This window comes from Cynocephalus volans, chromosome 12, assembly GCF_027409185.1.
Source record: "Cynocephalus volans isolate mCynVol1 chromosome 12, mCynVol1.pri, whole genome shotgun sequence".
Taxonomy (NCBI): Eukaryota; Metazoa; Chordata; class Mammalia; order Dermoptera; family Cynocephalidae; genus Cynocephalus; species Cynocephalus volans.
In genome coordinates this window covers 22,503,344-22,523,768 of record NC_084471.1, presented here as the reverse complement: position 1 = coordinate 22,523,768, position 20,425 = coordinate 22,503,344, and the positions used below count along the sequence as shown (strand labels likewise).

Here is a 20,425-nt window from a genome sequence, read left to right as displayed (position 1 = left end):
TATGATGTCTTTTGCCCTAAAAGAGTTTTTAAATTTTTGTTTATTCAAATCTGTCACTTTTTCCTCTTTGGCTTCTAGATTTTCTGTCTTACTTAAAAAAAAAAAAATCTCTCTACCCAGGTTAGCAAATATTCTTACACATTTTCTTTAAATATGTTTATTATTATTTTTTTTAATTTAAAACTTTATTTCTTCTAGAATTTGTTTTTCTACATTGTGTAAGTTAGGGGTTTAAAGCTGTTTATTTCCCCCCAGCTAACAGGAAGTCGTACCAGCACTGCTTTATATTGTTTTTCTATGATGTTGATTCCAATATTAATTGTGGTAGTCAAACGCTGAAAACAAGCTGAACGTCCATCGAAAGGGAAGTAATCAAGAAAATATGACAATGATGGGACATCCATACCATAAACAATTATTTAGCTGTCAGAAAGACTGAGATGTCTCTACATATTACCATGGAGGAATGTCCATGTTGGGTTAAATGGAAAGAGCAAGTTGAAGAGTAATATAAATAATATGATCCCACTCATAAAACATGGGTGAAGAATTCCCTACGTATGAATATCTGTAAATTTGGTTGTGTTTGCATAGCCCACCTCGGAGTTAGGACGAGGTTGGGGACAGGGTGAAATTGTTGACTTATGTTTCATACTTCATACTCTTCGGTTGATGCAGGGAACCTCATTGATTTTGTTTTCAAAGGTGTGGCCGAGATTGACATGCCTATCCAACACCCATTCTCCTTGTTATGCTTAGTAACAGAACCCCAATTTTTAGCTGAGCCCATTTCCACATAGAATAAAAGGCTCCATTTCTCAGCTTTTTTTGTGGCCAGATATGGCTATTTAATCAAGTTCTGACCTGTGGGATATAGTTGGTGTGTTGGGCGGCACTTCAGAAAAGGCTCCTCAAAATGGAGAAAGTGAATTCTTTTTCCTTCTTTCCTGCTGCCTGGAATATGGATGTAATGGCTAGAGCACAGCAGCTATTTTAGAACATGAGGTTACCTGCAGTACATTAGAGCAGGAGGCAGGAGTCTGGATTCCTCATGACTCTGTTGAGCCACTATAATGACTAAACCATGAGCTTTTGGACTTGCTTTATGTGAAGGAGAAATAACTTCTATCTTGTTTCAGCTGTGGTTATTTTGTGGTTTTGTGTTATAATGGACAAACTTCATTCTCAACAAGATGAAAGGAAAAATCCAACAAAGCATTTAATAACAGAAAAAAAAAAAAGTCCTGTTGACCATCTCCTGCCTCCAACTCTTCCTGAGAGTACAGCTGAGGAGTCTACAACCTCCTAGATGAATGTGTAAGATCGAAAATAGGGGTTATGTGTTCCCAAAACAATAACAGTCCTGAGAAAATTACACATGTCTACTTATCCTAATTTTAAAATTTACCTTAACCATCTGATATAATGTACAATCATTTATCCTAGAATTTGTCCATACTTCCAATTCCTCCAATAATGTTTTGTCTTTTTATGACCAAGTCCTTTATCACCAAAAAGTTCCTCAGGTCATAAAAATACTTTATCCATGGGTTGCAATTATTTCCTGACACATGTTCATTTCAGTAAACTGATCAGTGTATTAAAAACCCAATGGGGTTTCTGCAGAAGTCAAAGATGGCATGGAACCTCTTTTGTGGCATGTGTGAAATCTGCCCATCACTATAAACATTCTTCTGCAATATGACACTCCACCCTATGTGCCTTTCATATGTGGTGTTCAGTGTGCTGGGAATGCTGGGGGGAAAAAATGATTCTTTTTTAGGAACTTTTGAAATAGAATCATAATGTAAAGCCAGAAGGGGCCTGAAAAGTCATTTTTAAAGCTCCTTATTTTACACAAGAGGAAACTGAGGACCAGAAAGGTCACCTGACTTTCTTACAGGAACTCAGCTGGTTAATAATAGGTCTAGAAAGAGAACCAAAGGGTCTGACTTCAAATTCTACACTCTTTAACTTGTTTCATCTGTTAATTGGCATTCTCATAGCAGACTCAGGAAAGCTACTTTTTTTTTCTTTCAAGCTACATCTCACTTTGTATTACAGAATGTGCTGTTTTCTGGCTGACATTAATTTAGTCTCAAAGAGCAAAGGAATATTTTTAAAAAGCAAAACAATGTACTCAGTAGTAGGATGTGATGTCCACTGACTGTCTTGACCGGCCTTTCTCACCCCTCCCCCGCCACATAGCTAAAGCATGATGCCACCGAGCTCTAAGCTGAGTTTCCATCCTTATATGAAAACTTAGTTTGGCACAGAGTTTGGTAGAGCTAAGTCTGACCAGCTGCGCTCTTGGCCACAAGGGAAATTAAACGAGACAGTGTGGCTGCTTTAGTACAAATCAATCAAAGTCTCTTGAAAATTGTCTCGAAACCACACACCAATAAAGGCATGCGGGTGGTTGTCTTTTTATATAAACTCATTTTAGTCTTAATCTCCGAGGTGCCATGCATGTGAACTAAGAAAGTAAGGAGGCTTTTTTAGTCTGACCACTTGGTAGTTTATATTTCTCCATCAGTTCCATGAAAGCTTTGGGAGAAAGTGACCAAATCGGATTCATCCTACCAATATCTTAAGGTAGATTTGCGTGCCCATTTGTAGTCTTGAATCAAAACAATGGCTCCTGGTCTATCTGACTTTCCCCGTATATTTTTAAGTGTACAGTTCAGTGGTTTTTAATATGTTTATAAAGTTGTACAGCCATCACTACTATCTTACTGCAGAACATTTGCATGATCACCAAAAGAAACCCTGTGTCCATTAGCAGTCACCTCCCCTGCCCCTTGGCAACCACTAATAACCACTTTCTGACTCTGGATTTTCCTCTTCTGGCCATTTCATACAAATGGGATTGTACAATATGTGGTGTATTGTTTTATAGTCTATTTTTGCTATTTGGCTTCTTTTACTTAGCATAATTTTCTCAAGCTTCATCCATGTTGTGGCATGTGTTATTGTTTCATTCTTTTATCTGCCCTGAAGTTTTTTAAAGGGATGTTCCTTGAAAAAAGGCCAATGCTAAGTAGCCCTTAATAGAAACCTTTGACATTCTTCAAGGAAAAAATGAGACAAGATATTCAACTTAAAAATTTGGCTTGACATATTAATATACACATATCCAAAAAAAAAAAGAACAATTAAAAAACCCACTAATTAAGAACTGATGAAAATGAAAAAACTAATTGGAGCATAAAATTATCGTTTGAATACAGAGATTTTTCTTTCTAATTTTAATGAAACATAAGGTATAGTTTGGATTGGCCTACTGTGATTTTAATTTAATTTAATTTTTTATCATCCAGCAAACTTTTTGCACTCCTGAGTTGGCACATGCATCTGCCAGAGAGAGAAGAGCAAGGAGCATGAGGCTGCAGCTGAATTTAGAAAGTTAGAGGTGTTCTCATCAGCCACATGAGACGGACAGGCGATTCCTTCCAGTAGGCGAGAGAGCAGAGTGCAGACGACAGATGTGAGAAAGGTCCATATAGCTGTCAAGTTCCAGCATCCTTGTGCTGTAGAAGGGAGGTGCCAACGTGATTGATGTTCAGAGACAGTATAAAAGCACTGGATTTCTCCCCAACTGCTTGTCACCCTGACCTGCACCATCTCTAGACTGCTTGTGGGGTTTCTGTCAACAAGTACTGGAGGGGAGAAAACTCTTTGGAGAATAATATTTTATTGTGGCCATGCCAGAACCCACCAAGAAAGAGGGTAAGTCTCATCCATAAATCTTTTTGCTGTGCTTTTTAATAAAGTGTGTTTATTTTAGTATTCATTTTTAAACAAATATCCAACTTCTTAAATAGACTATAAAATAATAGAATCACTGTGATTTACGGAAAAGATCCTTTAGAGTAAAAAGATGAGGAAAAGTATAGCAAGAATTGAAAAATATCTGAATGTGATAGTGTATGAAGGCATATTGACTAAAATTATCAAACGATAGTTCTATCATCCAATTGCGAGAGATCCATAAAGTGTCATTTAAGGATGTTAATTGCTCATAGTGACCTAAGCATATTTTCTTAGATTTGATCACAAATTTGTCACCATGTATTTGCAGTTTGTAGGGGATGGGGCTTGGAAAGCTTTCTTAGGTGGTTAATAAAAGTGGTCAAGATTTTGAAAAAGGATTTGTGACACTATTTTCAGATTTGCTATATTTTTTTCATGGGAAGACATTTAAAGTACACAGATGAAGGTTGTTTTGGGTTTTTTTGGTGCTTTTGGAGTTCATTATTAAATTCTTGCATGGAAAGAAAATCAAAGACCTGTGTAAAAGAGAATATCTCTGAATATCGCTGATTGATTGTGTTCTTTCATGAGTTTTATTGTAGATAATTTAATAATATTTAGTCTTTTAAAAGTAAAATGAAAATATGAAATTGTTCTTCATGAGAAATGTTTGCTCTAATAAAGTTTCTCCTATACAAAAAGGTATGATCAGTAATTTTAAAACTACTAATTAATAACATAAGTAAATCGGAACTAGTAATTACAAAAATAACCAAGAAAAGCAAATTAATAGCACAAGTACAATGAGTTTAATTTTTAACGAAAAATAATTTTTTAATATTATTTCATTCACATTAGTCTTAATTCGGCTCCCTGAATTGTTATTTTTCACTTCTGCGAATAAAAGAAAAAAAAAAAAGATTAGCAAGGTACATAAAAATGGGATTTAGTTGATTCATTTTTATTCCTAAAAATGTTTTTAACCATTGTTTTGCAGAATCTAAAAAGAGCTGCTACACATTGAACCCAAAGTTGTAATACTAACCAAATTATCGAAAGTCTTTTAAATATATTTTTTTCTGTAATTAAGTAACCAGTGTTGACAGGCTGTGGTGATCAGTTTACAGGTTGGCCTTACTTAGTGGTGGAGGGCATTGATGGGTGAAGTCTTCCACCCGAAATAACCACACCAAATGCATGCATTAATATGGGAACTTAATCCTGACTGTCAGGCAGTGAGTACAACCCCTGCTAAAGTGTCTTATTTGTAATGCAAATGATTTACATGTGTATTAAGTGTCCTTTTTATTTGATCTGTCACTTGACTAGTCTCTTCAAGGCTTACTTGGATGAAATGCATTCTATGTTTCCCAACTGAGGACAGAATATCATTTTAATTATCCTGAACTTAGTGCATGAATTTGCATTTGTTGTTTAAAGCCCAGTTGAAAATGACAAGAAAGCTGAAAAACTAATAAATAAGATGACAGGCTGTAGAGCAGAACCTATAAAGCTAGTTGAATTATTCTGATTGCCAGAGGCAATGGAGTTTTACTTTTTGTTTGACAACTCAATTGGATTCATTCTACCTTTAGAGAAAATGAAATTTTAGAGCTACAAAGATGAAAATATTTTAACTTCAGCTCCCCCAATATATATATTTTTCTTTTTTAATAAATCAGCATGGATACTAAAGTCTCCATGATCTCCTTTGGCTATAAAAGCACTGTTCATCTTCTGTGTAGGAGTCCCCCCACCCAGGGCAGTAATTTTATAGCCATAGATTCTTTAGTTGGTTTAAATTTGGATTGTGGGGAGCAAGGGCAAAAAGAGGGTTACTGATATATTTAAAATCCATTGAGTAAGTACAGAGATTTTTTTGTTTCCTTACTAGCAGATCTAATCCTTGAAGGAACTATACAACTTGAAGAGTTTTCCTTAGTGAAATGATTGCATTTTTTTATTGTTTGCATCAGAAGAGTTAAGAATATGGCAATCCATGAACCATTCTGGCCCTTGCACCTTCTCCTAACTGTGATTTTATTTTCACTGGGGTTGGTTTTATTCCATATAAGCATCCCTCTGAAAGACAGCCCCAAGGATAAAACATGCCATGGAACCAATTCTTCAGAGTCATTTCAATCCATCTGCAGAAACCTCTCAAAGAACAGGTTCCTCCTCCAGCATCTATGGGTCTTTTTAACTTTCTTCCCTAGCTGGGCAAGCCATGCTGGGGAAGGACACGACCACTTGCCGTGAATCTTGATAGGATGTGTGGGCTGGTTTGGCCCTCCTGGGATCCAGGACCATCTGGCAGCTCTTCCAAAGAGGCTGAGTTTTTAGCACCTGACAATGCAAAGGATGTCTCACTCAGCTGCCTCCCAACCTACAGTGGCCTAATTCTGGGAGTTTCATGTGGGGTTTTGGGAGAGCTGGTCCTTCTAAGGAGGAGGAAAAAGAACAGGTGTAACTTCAGATCTCCAGAAGGAAATCTAAGGGGAGCAATTAGTCAGCAGTTCTTATTTAGACCCTTGAAAATACTCTGGGTGGCTCAGTAACCCCTTTTGGAGAAAGAAAACATTATTTTTGAGGAGTAACCACTTCTCATTGTCCTACTCTGCACTTTCATCAGTTGCATGTGTATGGTTTGGAAACTGTTGGAGGGCACTTCAAAAGGCTCATGGAAAAATGGAATTAAAAGATGATATGAATCTTTCCATGAACTTTTTGGAGATCATATTATCTGTACTGTCAATTTTGTATGAAAGGCCTATCACACTTTGCATTCATGCAGAACCTGAGGCCTAGTAGAATTAAGATATTCTAATCAAATAATGAAAGACGATGCCAAAGGAAGCTTCAGATTTGTGGGAATCTCCTAGAATGCCCTGCTGTTACATTCATTTAAGTTATCAACTATTAATTGAGCACTTACTATGTGCTAGTTGCTGGGATTTTAGAGATGTATAGAACATGGTCTCTGTCCTAAAGCCCTCACAGGTAATTATCCCTGGATTCTACTATGTAAAGAAATCGTCTCTCACTGGAAATTTCTCTTTTCCAGTCAAAAAACATTTTATCAACATAAAATTAGAAAATTACAACAGCCTGCCTTCTGTGGTAGAATTTCTATGGTTTAAAAATACCATGAATGGCTCTTAAAGCCATAAACATGATTTCTTCAGAATTTTTTATCTGCAGTAGGTAATAGCTAAAACCATAAAGTCTGGTTCTTTAACATCCTGAGATAATCGTTAACTATCAGATTCTATGGAACCTGGAAAAATTCACTTGTAAAAGATCAAGTTGAGGCCTTAACATGAATTTCACTTTTTGTTTTGTGATATAGCAGGTCCTATTATAAGGCATGGCGTGGTTGCTACAGATTCTTTCGCTGTGTCAACATACAATATCTATCCTACCTATCTTGGTCTTTTTCAGTAGTGATAAGTGGGAACATGGTAACATAGAACAATTTTTTTCAGTCCGTAGGGGTTTCCTTTTCTATATCTGTCTTTCTTGGTCCCTAGAGATTTCATCACATTTTAAAGTTCTGCTGACCCAAAACCTATGTGAATGCAGAGTAGCATTTATTACCTCTTGATTATTTCTTAGTCATCATCAGAAAAGAGCCCCGGTGATGGGAAGCCTTCTCATATTTACTCTTTGACCTTCTGTTTCCACCTGCAGAAGACTAGGTGACCTATCTGAAACACCAATATAAATTTGTGTTTGGAAAGTCATCTTATAGATAGAATATATCTTTACCTCAAATTGGGTGGAAAGTTAAAAATTTATAGGAAATAAGAGAGAAGAACAGAATAGGACACATTTTACCAAGGACAATGATTTTCCTCCTGACTTTGAATGGTTCATTCAGGCCAAGCTGAAGATTTGGATGAGGAATAAAGAAGTTGTATGAATGGACACCACAATATTTTTCCCCCTGAAAAAAATCTGCCATGCTGTACTGGAGATTCATGGCGTGCATTTGAGCTGTCTGTTGTAAGAAGGAATACTCTAGGGCAAACGCACACTAGAGGGGCTTAATACTTGGCAGAATCATTCTTTTTCAGTAGCCTGCTTTTATGACTGTTCGTACTGCACCTGTTAGGAAGATAAATAAAGGACTGGCCAATTCTTCCCTCTCAAGCGCCCTAAATATATCGCTTTAAAAAAACTTTGGAAAAACAAGTTGTATCCTTGCTTCTTATCCAGTAAGTCTAAAGAAGTGTCCCTCTTGTTCCCAGGCCTTTCAAACAGCAGTAGTCAGGAGTAAGGAAGTTCGTGAAATGATCAAAGGCAGAGGTTAGGCTCACTAGCTGGTCTCTGGGACCCAAGAGCACTTATAATCCTTTATTCTCTCAATGGCTCACTTTCTTTTGGCCATGAGACATGGCCTTGAAACATTTTCTTTTAGGCTCCTCATGCACACACCATTCATAGAGTTTCCTTATTTACAGCAATTTAAAGAATCCCCAAATCTAACATGAACGTTGGAATAAACTATCCAGGCTGAAGTTGCTTTTAAAAAATGCTTGGGCACAAAAATAAATAAATAAGTGGTCTCCTTAAAGACTTGAATGAATACGAAAAGATGTTTTGGCAATACTTTTGTGAACAAATATATTCTTCTTTTAAAGTTTAGAGAGTTGTGGTAGGAGACTGCTGTGAAATTATTGCTGTTGTTTTTATAGTCTTAGAAAACATTCTTGTTATTTTTGCCTAAAATTCTTAGGATTGTTTTATTTAAAATTTATTTTTAGGTTCTTTATGAGCACACAGAGAAGAATTTTTATTATTATTAATAATTTACTATTTTTAAGTGCAGTTCTCCTTAGTCTCTGAAACCTATATTGAGACACACAAAATACCCTTGGCAGCCAGTGACTTCTGTGGTAATTGTAGACCTCATCTCTAGACATATTCGGGTATGTTAGAGGATGAAGAACAGCATTAAATTTCTAGCAATCAAAAATAAGTAGAAAAGTTTTAATTTCATGTGTGTACCTGAGGGTATGTGACCAAGTCTTCTATGTTTTTATTCCATGTCAGTTCTTGATGGGAACAGATATCTTTTCTGGTATCTGTGGTTGGTTCAGAGCATTGCACCCTAGGGGAACTCAATAAATACACAGAAAGGTAGTTCTGAATTATGGTGTTCCGGGTTAGGATAATCATAAAGCAGCCATTGTTTGTTCCTGAGCAGTTTCCTAAAATTTGAGAGCATAACAATTAAGGAAGATGAAACTGTGAAAAAGAAGAAAAGACTTTGTCACTTAATTTTCCACATGTATGCAAATTATCTCATAACCAGAGAGAACGGGACTTGTGTCTTTACAAAGACAGCCCCCCAAAATGAAAGAGATGAAACTGTCTCATCACGCCCAAGTCTGCTCTATGTAGTTGGGCCCCGTTTTAATTTACAAAGAGTGTTTGTTTTAGACAGCCACACAGACAGACAAAAAGCCAAATGTTCCCATTCATGGGGCAGAACATTTATGGGCTTTTATGTCCATTTCCAGAGTATAGATTTAGATGCTGCCAGATTGAAGTGTGAATTAGTTGATTTGGCAGAGAGAAAGACCAGGCTCATTCAATCTCATGCTTATTTCTCTCTCTAAGATGAGTTCACAGAAGCCTAACTGTAATCTGACTTTCATTATGCCTTTCAAGTCTAAATCCACTATCATAAGACTTTTGCCCTTTTATACTCCCTTAGGAATCCTTTTATGGGCCAATTTGGCACATAAATGCAAAATCTAAAGTTACATTTAATAATAGGTCAGGTGTTAGGTCTTATAATTTTGTTTTATTCACCTTTTTGACTTGCATTTAGCTAGTTAGGCTAAACATTTTTCTTCTCCAAAATTGTCTAAAACTTTCTCTAAATAACATCAAACCTTTTAAAAAATTCCTTAGTAGTTCTTTGCTGGTATCAAGTAACAGCCTTTACCTTTTAGAAAATATCATTTACCTTGGAACAGAATGCCCCATTTATAACTAAAAATGTGCCTATTTGTATAATTCTACATTTTAATTTCTCATGTTCAGATTAGATGTATTTAGGATCGTTCTTTGTATAGTATGTCTTTTGCCTTTTTCTTTATGCATATTAAGTTATGTTTGTTATTAAACATAGTGACTTCAACAAAGTCTGCTATTCATTCTAGACATTCTAGATAGTTCAAATTCCAGCTGCACCATGCATGTACTGAGTTACTTACACTTTGTATGCCTCAGTTTTCTCATCTGTAAAATGTGAATAAAACAGTAGCTAACTCATTGGGTCTTTGTGAGAATTAGCTAAAATAAATCAGGTAAAGCACTCAGAACAGGGTCTGACATATAAAAGACTTCAAGCATTTTCCTTCTAAAGCAGTAAACTCTGAAATCTTGTCTAACATAAGGTATTAAATCTTGCCTCACATTTAATATAAACTTTGAGGGCATTTCTGCCTATATAAGGGACATAACCACTGCTTGCCTTCTTGCCTAGTGTTGATATATTCTAAAAAGGCTGCAGTTGCTGTCATAACCGTCATTGCCTCTGCCATGAGTATTTCCTTTTTTTACTTGTAATGAAACACCTTAGCTTCCATCCATTGTGTTCCCATTGACATGTGTCGTGTCCAGCTGGGGAGCCTCCAGTTGTCAGACATAAGATGATAACCGGTCGTTTCTTCACTGTCCCATTGGCAGGGCATGGCCTTTCCCACTGAGATGAAAGGGTCACCCTGCACAATTGAACGTGTAATTATGTCTGCCACCAAGAGTTATTCAGCTTGGGTTTGTGGGACATTAAGATTTCTTTTCCTACCAGGGGTGCTTTTGGGAGGTGAGGTCCTCCTTGGTCTGAATTTTTCTGGGATAACCACACAGAGAACTCTCCTTGACCACACATGGATGTGGTGGGTGATGGATTGAGTGTTACTGTGTTGACTACTGCGGAATTTTATTTTTATGACCCCACCTGGCATCAGGCCTCTCCTTCCTCTATTTTTAAAAAGTCACCCAATGTGAAGCCCAGCAATGGCTTGGGGCAAGGCCTTTAAGGGATTTATCCTATAACCATGAATGCGATATGATTGTGGTGACCTCTGGGCAGGAGCAGACCCCCAGGAAAGACACAGTGAGGGACTGAAGAGGGAAACTGTCAACTATTCAAATCACTTTTGCAGCAACTTTCTTTGGACCTGTACTAAAATTCTAAGCTTGTTCAATTTTAGTAAAGCTTTTCTCCCCCCACTACTCCCACCTCTACCACTCCAACCCCCAAATGATTCTTACTTTAAAACGTAAGAGTAATGAGAAAGAGACGATCCTCAGACCTTAGCAAAATATTTTGTTTTTCTCCAGCTCCATGTTAACAGTGAGAAGCTATTTGTTGCTATGTAATAATGACCGTATTTTAATCCTCTTCCTGTGGGGAATGTCATCCCAAGTTGAAACATGCATAATTGGAAGGACAAAAGAATAAGGTGACTTGAAGAGGAAAAAAGTCCCAGTGGATTCAGGGAAATTCCATCAAGCTGAATAATGAGTCACTGAAAATTTACATAATCAATACACAATTAGATTTCATCTACTCAGAACCTCAGAGTAGAGTCTTTGGCAACATTTGGCCACCATAAATAAATATGGATTAAATTGATTGAATCATTGTGAATAGGTGGATTTTCTACATAGCTAAGGGTTAATTTTATTCAGGAACTTCAGAATCTTATTGTTTCAACCAATCTGGATAGAAACATTCCTAAAATGTAACGTATTACTCCTTGCCTTTAAAAATAAAGTACAGTGTATATATATTAACTTTGTCTTATATTAGGGGTATTGGTTATTGTAACACATGATATCCAGAGAGCCCAAATTATTTGCTTTTGTGTTAAATGAGCTCACACTGATTTGTGTTTAAGTTTGTGTTTAATTTTTCATAGCTCTCCTGCTTCATCCCTTGCTAGAAGGTTGCTGTCCTCTTTAATAGTCTCTTCTGTCAGCTTGTGAAGCTGCTGCCCCCTCACCCCCTGGTTGTTTGTTATGGATGCCACTCCAGGAAATTAATCTGACTGAGTAGGGTTTGGCCCTACCTTGGGGCAAGCTGGACGCACAAGGCACAACATTTAAGACGACACCCACTTTCCGGCTCATGCAACTGCAGGGTCAGCACCTGAGAATGAGTGCCTCCTTAGCCTTGCTCATAGGCCCCTGGCTTGCCATGTTCTAGTCCCAGGCCCTGGGTTTATTGAGAACCTAGCAGTATTCTCCCAGGAGTAAAGTGCAGGAACTCTTAGAGCCGGGAGCTTGAGGAGCTTGAGAAAAATCCTTTTTGCTCTTCAGAGGGCCTTATAATGTGCTGATCAGAAGCTGTTATCTGGATAAGTGAGATTGCTAGAGAGCTGAGTTCTGAATAGAGGAGGTGGCACTAGACAATACTGTCCTTTTGACTCTATTATTGTGCACATAGGAAAATAAATTACTGCCCCCAAATCAATGCATGGTTTTTATTTTGACTGCTTCATTTGTTTTATCAATCAAGACTGCAGGTCTTCCCAAATGATACATATATATATATATATATATAATGTAAGTTTATTTAAACACACACACACACACACACACACACACACACACACACACACACAAAATCTTTTTCCAGGGCTGTCCAGTTATCTCAGTCAGTTAGAGCTCCTCTTTGTAGCACTCAGGTCAAGGGTTTGGATCCTTGTGGTGGCCGGCTACCAAAAAAAAAAAATCTTTTTCCAAAGGACATTTGCAATAAATTCTAAATCATCAGTTTTCAAATTGTTCAGTCTCAGATCCATTTGTACACTCTGTTTGGGTTTTTTTTTTTTTTTTTTTTTTGGCACCTGGCCAGTCAGGGGGACAGAACCCTGGACCTTGGTGTTACAAGGCCACACTCTGACCAACTGAGCTAACCAGCCAACCCGTGTACTCTTAACAACCACTGAAGAAACTAAAGAGCATTTCTCTGTATGGGTAAATATTGCATTTGTAGGGGCCAAGGGAAGACATCCCTTTCAACCCCCTGAAGGTTCTCTAAAAAAATTACCTGATACACACAGACTACTATGAAGAAAAGGCATAACAAATTTTATTATGTCATAGTTTTATGTGACACGGGAGGCTTCAGGATGAAGACCCAAAGATACAGGGAAAATTGTTCATGTTCATGCTTAGGTTTTACGAAGCAGGCACAGCCATGTAGAAATGTGATTGGACAAGAAAAGTATGACCCAATGCTCCTAGACTGAGTGGGGAAACCCAGCAAGGCCTGTCTGTTCAGATTCCTCTTGGGCTCTCTGTGTCACATTCATTCCTCCAGGGAATGGGGCAAGATCCTTTCTGGAATGGGGGGTCTAATGACCTACAATCAGACAAGATAGCTGAGAGAGTTTCTTTATGGGCAGCCCCAAGATAGAAAAGTGGGGGAAGGTTAGAGTATAGCTGTGACCTGCCTTGGGGAAGAGGGATTCTAGTTACTGTGGCTCACCTCAGGGGAGAATGAGGCTGAGAGACAGGAGGGCAGGAGAAGGTCAGAGGGCAGCTTTGCTTTCGAGGCTGCTTCTGAGGTACTCACTCTGGGGTATCACTTTCTGAGCCTGAACATATTATACACACGAATACAACATTTGCTGTATTAAAAATTAAAACTGACAAATATTTAAAACACAATAATACACAAGCACACAGTCTATCAGCTGTCAGGACATTGACGTTGTCACAGATTATGCGTCTTCTGGAAAACTCCACCTTATATTTGTGAGAGAATGTGAGTAAAAAAGGCAGACAATGTCCGAGCATCATTATAAAAATAACTCTGATCTCATAGACTCCTCAAAAGCGTCTTGGGGGCTCGTGGGGATCCCAGACCATACTTTAAAAGCCACTACCACAAATCAATTTAGAATTGCCTTTAAAAAAATCTGTAACTGCCCTAGATCCCGAGGTATAAAATATTTGGACCCATAGCCTGTAATGAATAGAGAAGGGGACAAAATAAGCACATAATTGTGAAAATATTAAACATTGACTTATGTCCAAATTCTGTATATCTGATATGTAAGCACTTTGACCAATAAAAATACACTGTCATTTGTGTTTGCTGATTTTTTTTGGTGATACTTATGATTAATATAATTAAAATTTCTTTAAGTGTTATGAATGTCCCCATGCAAACTGTATTTTATATTAAGGCAGTTTCCATAGTGCTGTAGTCTAGGCATATGAGGTCCCATCTGGAGCATGTACGTAGTGCCAGTCCCCACCACCAATAGTGAAACACCTGACAGTGTTTATTACATATTTCATCTATGAAATCTACAAAGAAAGATAATTTGCTGTATACCAAAAGTGACACATAAATCATTCAAATATTTTATTTCAAACCTAGAATTTTACTTTGAGAATACAAACAATAATTAGGAATAACATACAATTTTACCTTATACCTCAAATTACCAAAGGATGGTTTTAGAATATTTATTTTTCAAAAATTTTGCCCCAAAAAGTAACAGAAGGAAAGCCACAAAAAAGACCTTATAATCATTAACACTCAATGATAACAACTTTTATTATATGTTCTTCCTGTCTTTTCTATACCTATATAATGTATTCATGTGATATAGTTATGCTCTCCACACTATCCAAAAGCTAAATTTAAACTGCACATGAAGGTCCATAAAAAATTTTTAAGTAGGTCTAATAATGTTTTATTTGAGAGAGTAAGCCCCTGGGAAGGAGAGACCTGGGTTATAGATGTTATTTTAGTGTAAAGTCATGTACGTATAAAAAGAGGCAGGTTAATGCCTTTTAAGACAAGATTTTTCTCCCCTTTAAGTTACTGACCATGGAAACCTTGATCATTGAAAACAGAAGTGGACTCTACTGGAGAGAGCCAAACCATTTATGGAGTTACTGGGTTCCTTGTGGCTCTGCGGCAGCACAGAGGCCACATATGGGGCTGTCTATTTAATAGCTGCCACCAGTGCCCGTCAATTAGAATGCCCTGGCACAGGCCGTGCAAGTCTGCCATTGGTGGCATACCTGTGCTTTTTACAGTAGGTGATCATAGGAAAAATCCACCATAAATAGATCAAGCCTTTTGAAGGCATTTCAGAATTGCAGAGGGAAAGCAAGTCTACATCTGCAAATTAGAAAAGGTCAAAGAACAGCCTCCCTTGCCTAAGAAGGAAGGGGCTAGCTTCAGTTGCTCATTCAGAATCCAGGTCATTTTTTTATGTTGTGCATTAAATTATTTCCTTGGGCTTATTGTTTTCAAAGAGTATCCTGGTTTCTTCTCATTCAAAGAAGTTTTAAGAAAGCAACTTTTATGAAGGTACTTCAAAAGTTCATGGAAAGGTTCGTATTACCTTTTAATTTTATTTTCCCATGAACTTTTTGAAGTACCTTTGTATATTCCTGCTTCTTCAGTCCATCCTCTTGTAAGTTTTCTAATAAAGATAATGGAGGAAGGATGGAGAGAGTGAACAAAAAGCCAACTTTATTCACCTGGCAGAAAAGTGTCACGGAATTTGCCCTTTGGCTTTTGAATAAGCAGAAGTTTTATGGCAGGACCTCACCTAGATCAATCCCCATTTGTTTAAGGTTTAGAGAGCTTACCAAGGGCAGATGCCTCCTGATTGTTACAAAACAGCTAACCTAATTGACAACAGAGCTGGATGATGGACTGAGGGTTATTTGCTAAGAAATTGTTGGGACAGGTTTGGTTTCACTGCTTTTCCAGCCCAGTTTTTAAAAGGGGGGGATTCCTTAGAAAGGCCCAGGGTGTGTTATAACCGAGAGCCCAAATGTAGCCCTAATTGCTCTCTGCCCTTGTTAAGAAATGGAAGACGTGTTGACAGTAAGAAGAAATCGAAATGATGGGGTTTGGATGGATGCCTTGGCACCTTCAGCCAGCGGGAGAGGGACCAATGCAAGACATAGCGTTCTCTGTGGGGAATGCGGACCAAGAAAGCTGCCCGGGCCTGCCAGTGGCCTGGCCTTGATTTCCTGGCAGCACAGAGAAGGGGCTTTTGTGCGGGGAGGAACAGCCTGCCAGGCAACTATATTTATGGAGCACCTGTTGCGTGGAATTTGAAAAGGAGCAGAAGGGTCTTGTCCTCAAGAAGCTTATGGTTAAAGGAGAAGAAAAGTCCTCATCTACTGTAAACCCTTCAGCATTCACAACCACATTTGGAATGGGAAAGGAACTGGTGATCCAGGGAGGGGCTGAGCCTTGTTACTCAACGTGTGATCTGTGCAGCAGCACAGCAGCAGCACAGCAGCATCACCTGGGAGCCTGTTGGATTCACAGAATCTTGAACCCTGCTGTAGACCCCCAGAGTCAGAATCTGCAGTTTAATCAGATCTCTAGGTGATTCATATGCACCCAGCAGTTGGAGAAGCTCTGGAAGGTCGTGGAAGGAGTGAGTCTTGCATTTGTTAAGAGAGCAGAGTGACCTGGTTCAATGACACTGAAGGCAGGCAGTTCATTTACCTGTGAGCTTCATAAACACAGAGATCTTATCTCATCTCAGCCACTTTTATGACCCCCTTGCCCTTGTTACATTCTTAATGGGAGGTCAATGAATTGTGGCTGCAAGGGTGGTCCTCCCTGTGTCCCCATTCAGTGGGGTACTGTGGAAGTTGTTGTTAATGAGTGATTGTGATAGAGGCAGCCAGTGAATTGTGGGAGCATGCAAATGAATCTTAGCGGTGTGGGCAAAGCTGGGCATGACAGAACCTCTCAGAGACCGAGGTATGAGTTAGAGAGAGATGCGTGAGCGGTTCCTTCAAGGTAAAAGGGGATACCTCGGGGTCCTGAGACTTACTTGTAATGGTTCATTTTTTGTCTAAGTCATGTGCTGCTTTGCCTTCACCACTCCTGTTTTCCCATCTCTCCAGGTTTAGGACAGCTGGAATTCTTTGTATCAAATGCTCTGAAAACAACTGAGGGTTCATTTTCTCTTGTCCTTTCTGTCCCATCGCAATTGATTGATCTACTTCTACACACTGTACTAACTATAATGCACATCAATTTTATCGAACTCAATTATATTCCCATTTTACAGTCAGGATGTGAAGGGCCTACCTCCTCAGTGAGTCCCCAGATGCTTCCTCAGTCCCCACCCCAATTCCAAACATGTTCTAACATGATGCAGCCCACAGACCTAGAAATAAGACCGATCCTTAGCAGGTGGCGTATGTGGAGAGACAGGAGTGTCTTTTTCACAGGTGCATCAGAGTAAAAATGATGATGATGATGATAAAAATCATGAAGAGATAAAGCATTGACCATGCTCCCCACCCCTGTTAACTCATTCATTTCCACCAGCAACCCTTGAGGTAGGTTCAGCTATTGTTTCCATTTCATAGATGAGGAAATCGAGGCACACCTCACCCCTACAGATAGGGCAACATCCACATGAGGCCAGTGGCCTTGAGAATATGGCAATCAATCCAGTGGGGAAAATGGAGTAATAGCATAATAAATCAGCCTACTTCTTCTGCCTCCATTGGTGTGAGTGGCTGGGAAGGGAGGTGCGGGCCCAGGTGCTGCAGAGCTCAGGCACTGGGTCAGGCAGACCCGGGGCAGAGCCTGGCTCTACCCTTCATGGGCTCTGGGACCTCCAGGGCCTGAGTTCACATCTGCAAAATGGTGATAATTATACGACTGAGTTCATAGAGTCATAAGGATTATAAGAATTAACATATATTAGGTCCTGCATACAGTGGGTGCCAATAAGTGGTTGCTTATTTCTTCACTGGCTATAAAGTAAAGTTTCTGTGATTTTACGGAGGAAAAGTTCTGGTCTTGCCTACTTACCAGGCAGGCATACGTTTTCTTATTTCCACTTCCTGCAACCATCTTACAATATCCTAGCTTAATGTCCTAAAATGTTTCTGCAGTTCTGACTATCTGATACAGTTGGCTGTTAATAACCAATGTTCTTTAGATTTGGTGGAATCTGAATTAAGCCCTTTATATTCTCATCTTGGTTGGATTTTGGGCCTGTTACATAGACCATGGAGGCTACAGACATAATGGAAATAGAGAATTTGCATTCAGGGCACATTTGCAGTTTCAGTGTCCAAGAAGATTCTCTTTTATTTATTTGATTAGAATTCACCCTTGGTCTTGGATTTTAAGCAACCATGGCTTTCCTTATAAAGTGGGTCTTTGTTACATAGATGCTGAGAAAGTACGGTCAATTTGATGGTTCATAGAAGCTCTTCTTAATTTTTTTAAAATCAATTCACTATGCATTTTATGTGTTTTCAGCAATAAGATGAGATACCGGGGGAAAGTAGAGGAATGAAGGATCCCTGTCTTTGTTTAGTTGGAGAGAAAAAGAAACATAAATATGCTGAGACTACTAGAAAATAAATAAATTGTAATGAAAAAAAGAATGTATTATGATGTGGTCCAGAATCCCAGGAGAAGAACAAAGGGGAACAGAATGGAATAATTAGCTCTGAGAGCCTTGAGAAAAATGTCAAAAAGATGGCCAAAGGATTGCAATGGTAGTAGGGAGTGCTGTTCTTATAGAGCTCTTTCTACATGCCAGGAGCTGTGCTGTGCATTTTACCTAGGATTAGCATCCTAAGAGGTTATTTATTTTATTATTCTGTTTCACGGATGAAGAAAATGAGGCTGACAGAGATTAAGGAAGGGCCCCAAATTATACACCTAATAAGGTGTAGAGTCAGGATTCAGTCCTAAGTCTGTCTGACTCAATCCCATGTAGAGAGAAAGCAGGTCTGTTGGTGAGAGGAACATCGTTCTTTTCAGTGGCAGAAAGGTCAGCAGGTGAGCAGAGAAACCAGCTCTAGAACAGAGGGGCCACTAGGGAGAAAAAAGAGAAGGGAGAGGAGGAAAAATCCAGCGACATTGGCTTGGAATGCTGACCTGGAGAAAGTAGACCCAACCCAACAGGGACAGAGACCCTCTCAGGTAGAATAACAGGGTGAGACACACTTGGATGATCAATAACTTCTGCAGCGGTGGGGGAAAGAGACTGGAGGGCAGAGAAGTTTGTCTGTGGAGAGAGCCAGGAAGAGGTTCTCGGGCATTGCATGACAATGGCCCAGTCCAAAAGATAGTGTGTCAAAGCAACTGGCCTCTTGCTCGCGGTATTCTGATATCCGTGTGCTGCAACAACTCGCCCCACGCCAAGAGGTCAATATTAGATTTCCATTCCTGCACTCACATCTTTGAAAACAAAATGCTTTGACCAAGGGTTTCGTCTTCTGGTTGATGGGGCACTAAAGATTCTTTCCATGAGGTGGTGAAGAAATGAGAGCATGTCTGTCCATGCCATCGAGGGGACACTTGTGCTTTCACTGTGTCCGCGAATTACATCATCCTGCCACGGTATCTTCTGCCAGTCTGTTAAGTTATATGTTTTTTCTCCTTTGGTTATATAATCTTTCTTCTTCATCAGTAAATAGTAATATATTTATTTATGGTCATCTGAATGAAAATAGTTTTTTTAAAAAAGCCAAACAAAGCAATAAATTGGAGTCTATACCAGGCACAAAACATTAGTGATGGAAAAAGACATCGTTGCCTCCTGGCAGCCCTGTGTTTCTGTCTTCTTGATCTCTGTTGTGGTACAATTCATTCATTTTTCTACACTCATTCTGCCTGCCTAGATGATGACTGTTCAGCTAAACTGCTTGCTGTTCAAACTGGCCAGAAAGAGCCACTCGTGGAAAAAAATGTCTAAAATTCCAGACACTGACAAAGATAAGGTTCTTAGGATCCTGCAATGTGCTTGTTAATACAAAAACTTTTCAGCCTTTGTATTTTTATTTAATAATCAAGTGGAAAACAATTTTAACAGAGGTCACCATCACTAACCACCTCTTCCTGCCCTGGAGTTGAAGCAGCTGGTTCAGTCACATGTCACCAGTTCCCAGTTCAGGGCATCCACAGGGATTCAGCAGGGGAAATGCTGTGCTCTTGGTCATGGGTATGCCTTTAGCTGCTTGGAAATAGTACATTCTTTAACAGAAGTTTCTTTGGTAGACATCCTAGCCCAGCTGCTCTATCATACTGGATATCCAAAGCTGGGTGTAAAATCTCAAAACCAGAGCTTTGGAAATTCTGAATAAGTGTAGGTGGAAATCTACTCCAGACATGTGCACTTCCAGAAATGACTGTGAGAAGGGTTGATTCGGTTTCCCAGTGAACGGCAGCTTGTCTTGTGATAAAATGAAACGCTGCAAAGCCAGGGGACTTTGGTGTCATCATCGTTCAGATAGTGTCTCTCACGAGGATGGCACAACGCGGAGACACTGTGGTGCCCTTGCTCTCTGGGGATAGGGAGTCTCATTTCTGCACCAACCTCACTTTATCTCTTCAGGATGTGCTTGCTACCCACTGTGTCTCATTTTGTCCTCACAGCAGCCCAATGCATGAATGCCATGGCCACTTTTCTAGAGGAAAGACACAGGCTCAGCACCATTAAATGCCCTGCCTGCTGCCCAAGGGGATCACTAAGTGGCAAAGACAGCTGGATCCCCATTTTACCTGTGCTCTTTCCATCACTACTCTATGCTACATCCTGGAAATCTATATCATACCATTTAGTATCATACGTCTATGTCATACCACCACATATCAAAAGGCAGCGTGTCTCGATGC

The 20,425-nt window shown here is 39.1% G+C and overlaps 1 protein-coding gene across 9 annotated transcripts in view; it reads left to right on the top strand.

The window, feature by feature from the left end:
- Nucleotides 1-3,586: 3,586 nt before the first annotated feature.
- Nucleotides 3,587-20,425, top strand: part of MYBPC1 (myosin binding protein C1) — a 91,120-nt gene continuing 74,281 nt past the window's right edge. For 5 of the 9 annotated variants that reach the window (XM_063074995.1, XM_063074992.1, XM_063074997.1 and 2 more), the window contains exon 1: nucleotides 3,587-3,729. In XM_063074995.1, coding sequence (XP_062931065.1) covers nucleotides 3,705-3,729 — 25 coding nt within the window. In that variant the 5' untranslated portion in view covers nucleotides 3,587-3,704. The remainder of the gene's footprint in view (nucleotides 3,730-20,425) is intronic. The other 4 variants (XM_063075000.1, XM_063074998.1, XM_063074999.1 and 1 more) reach the window with 2 other exon arrangements.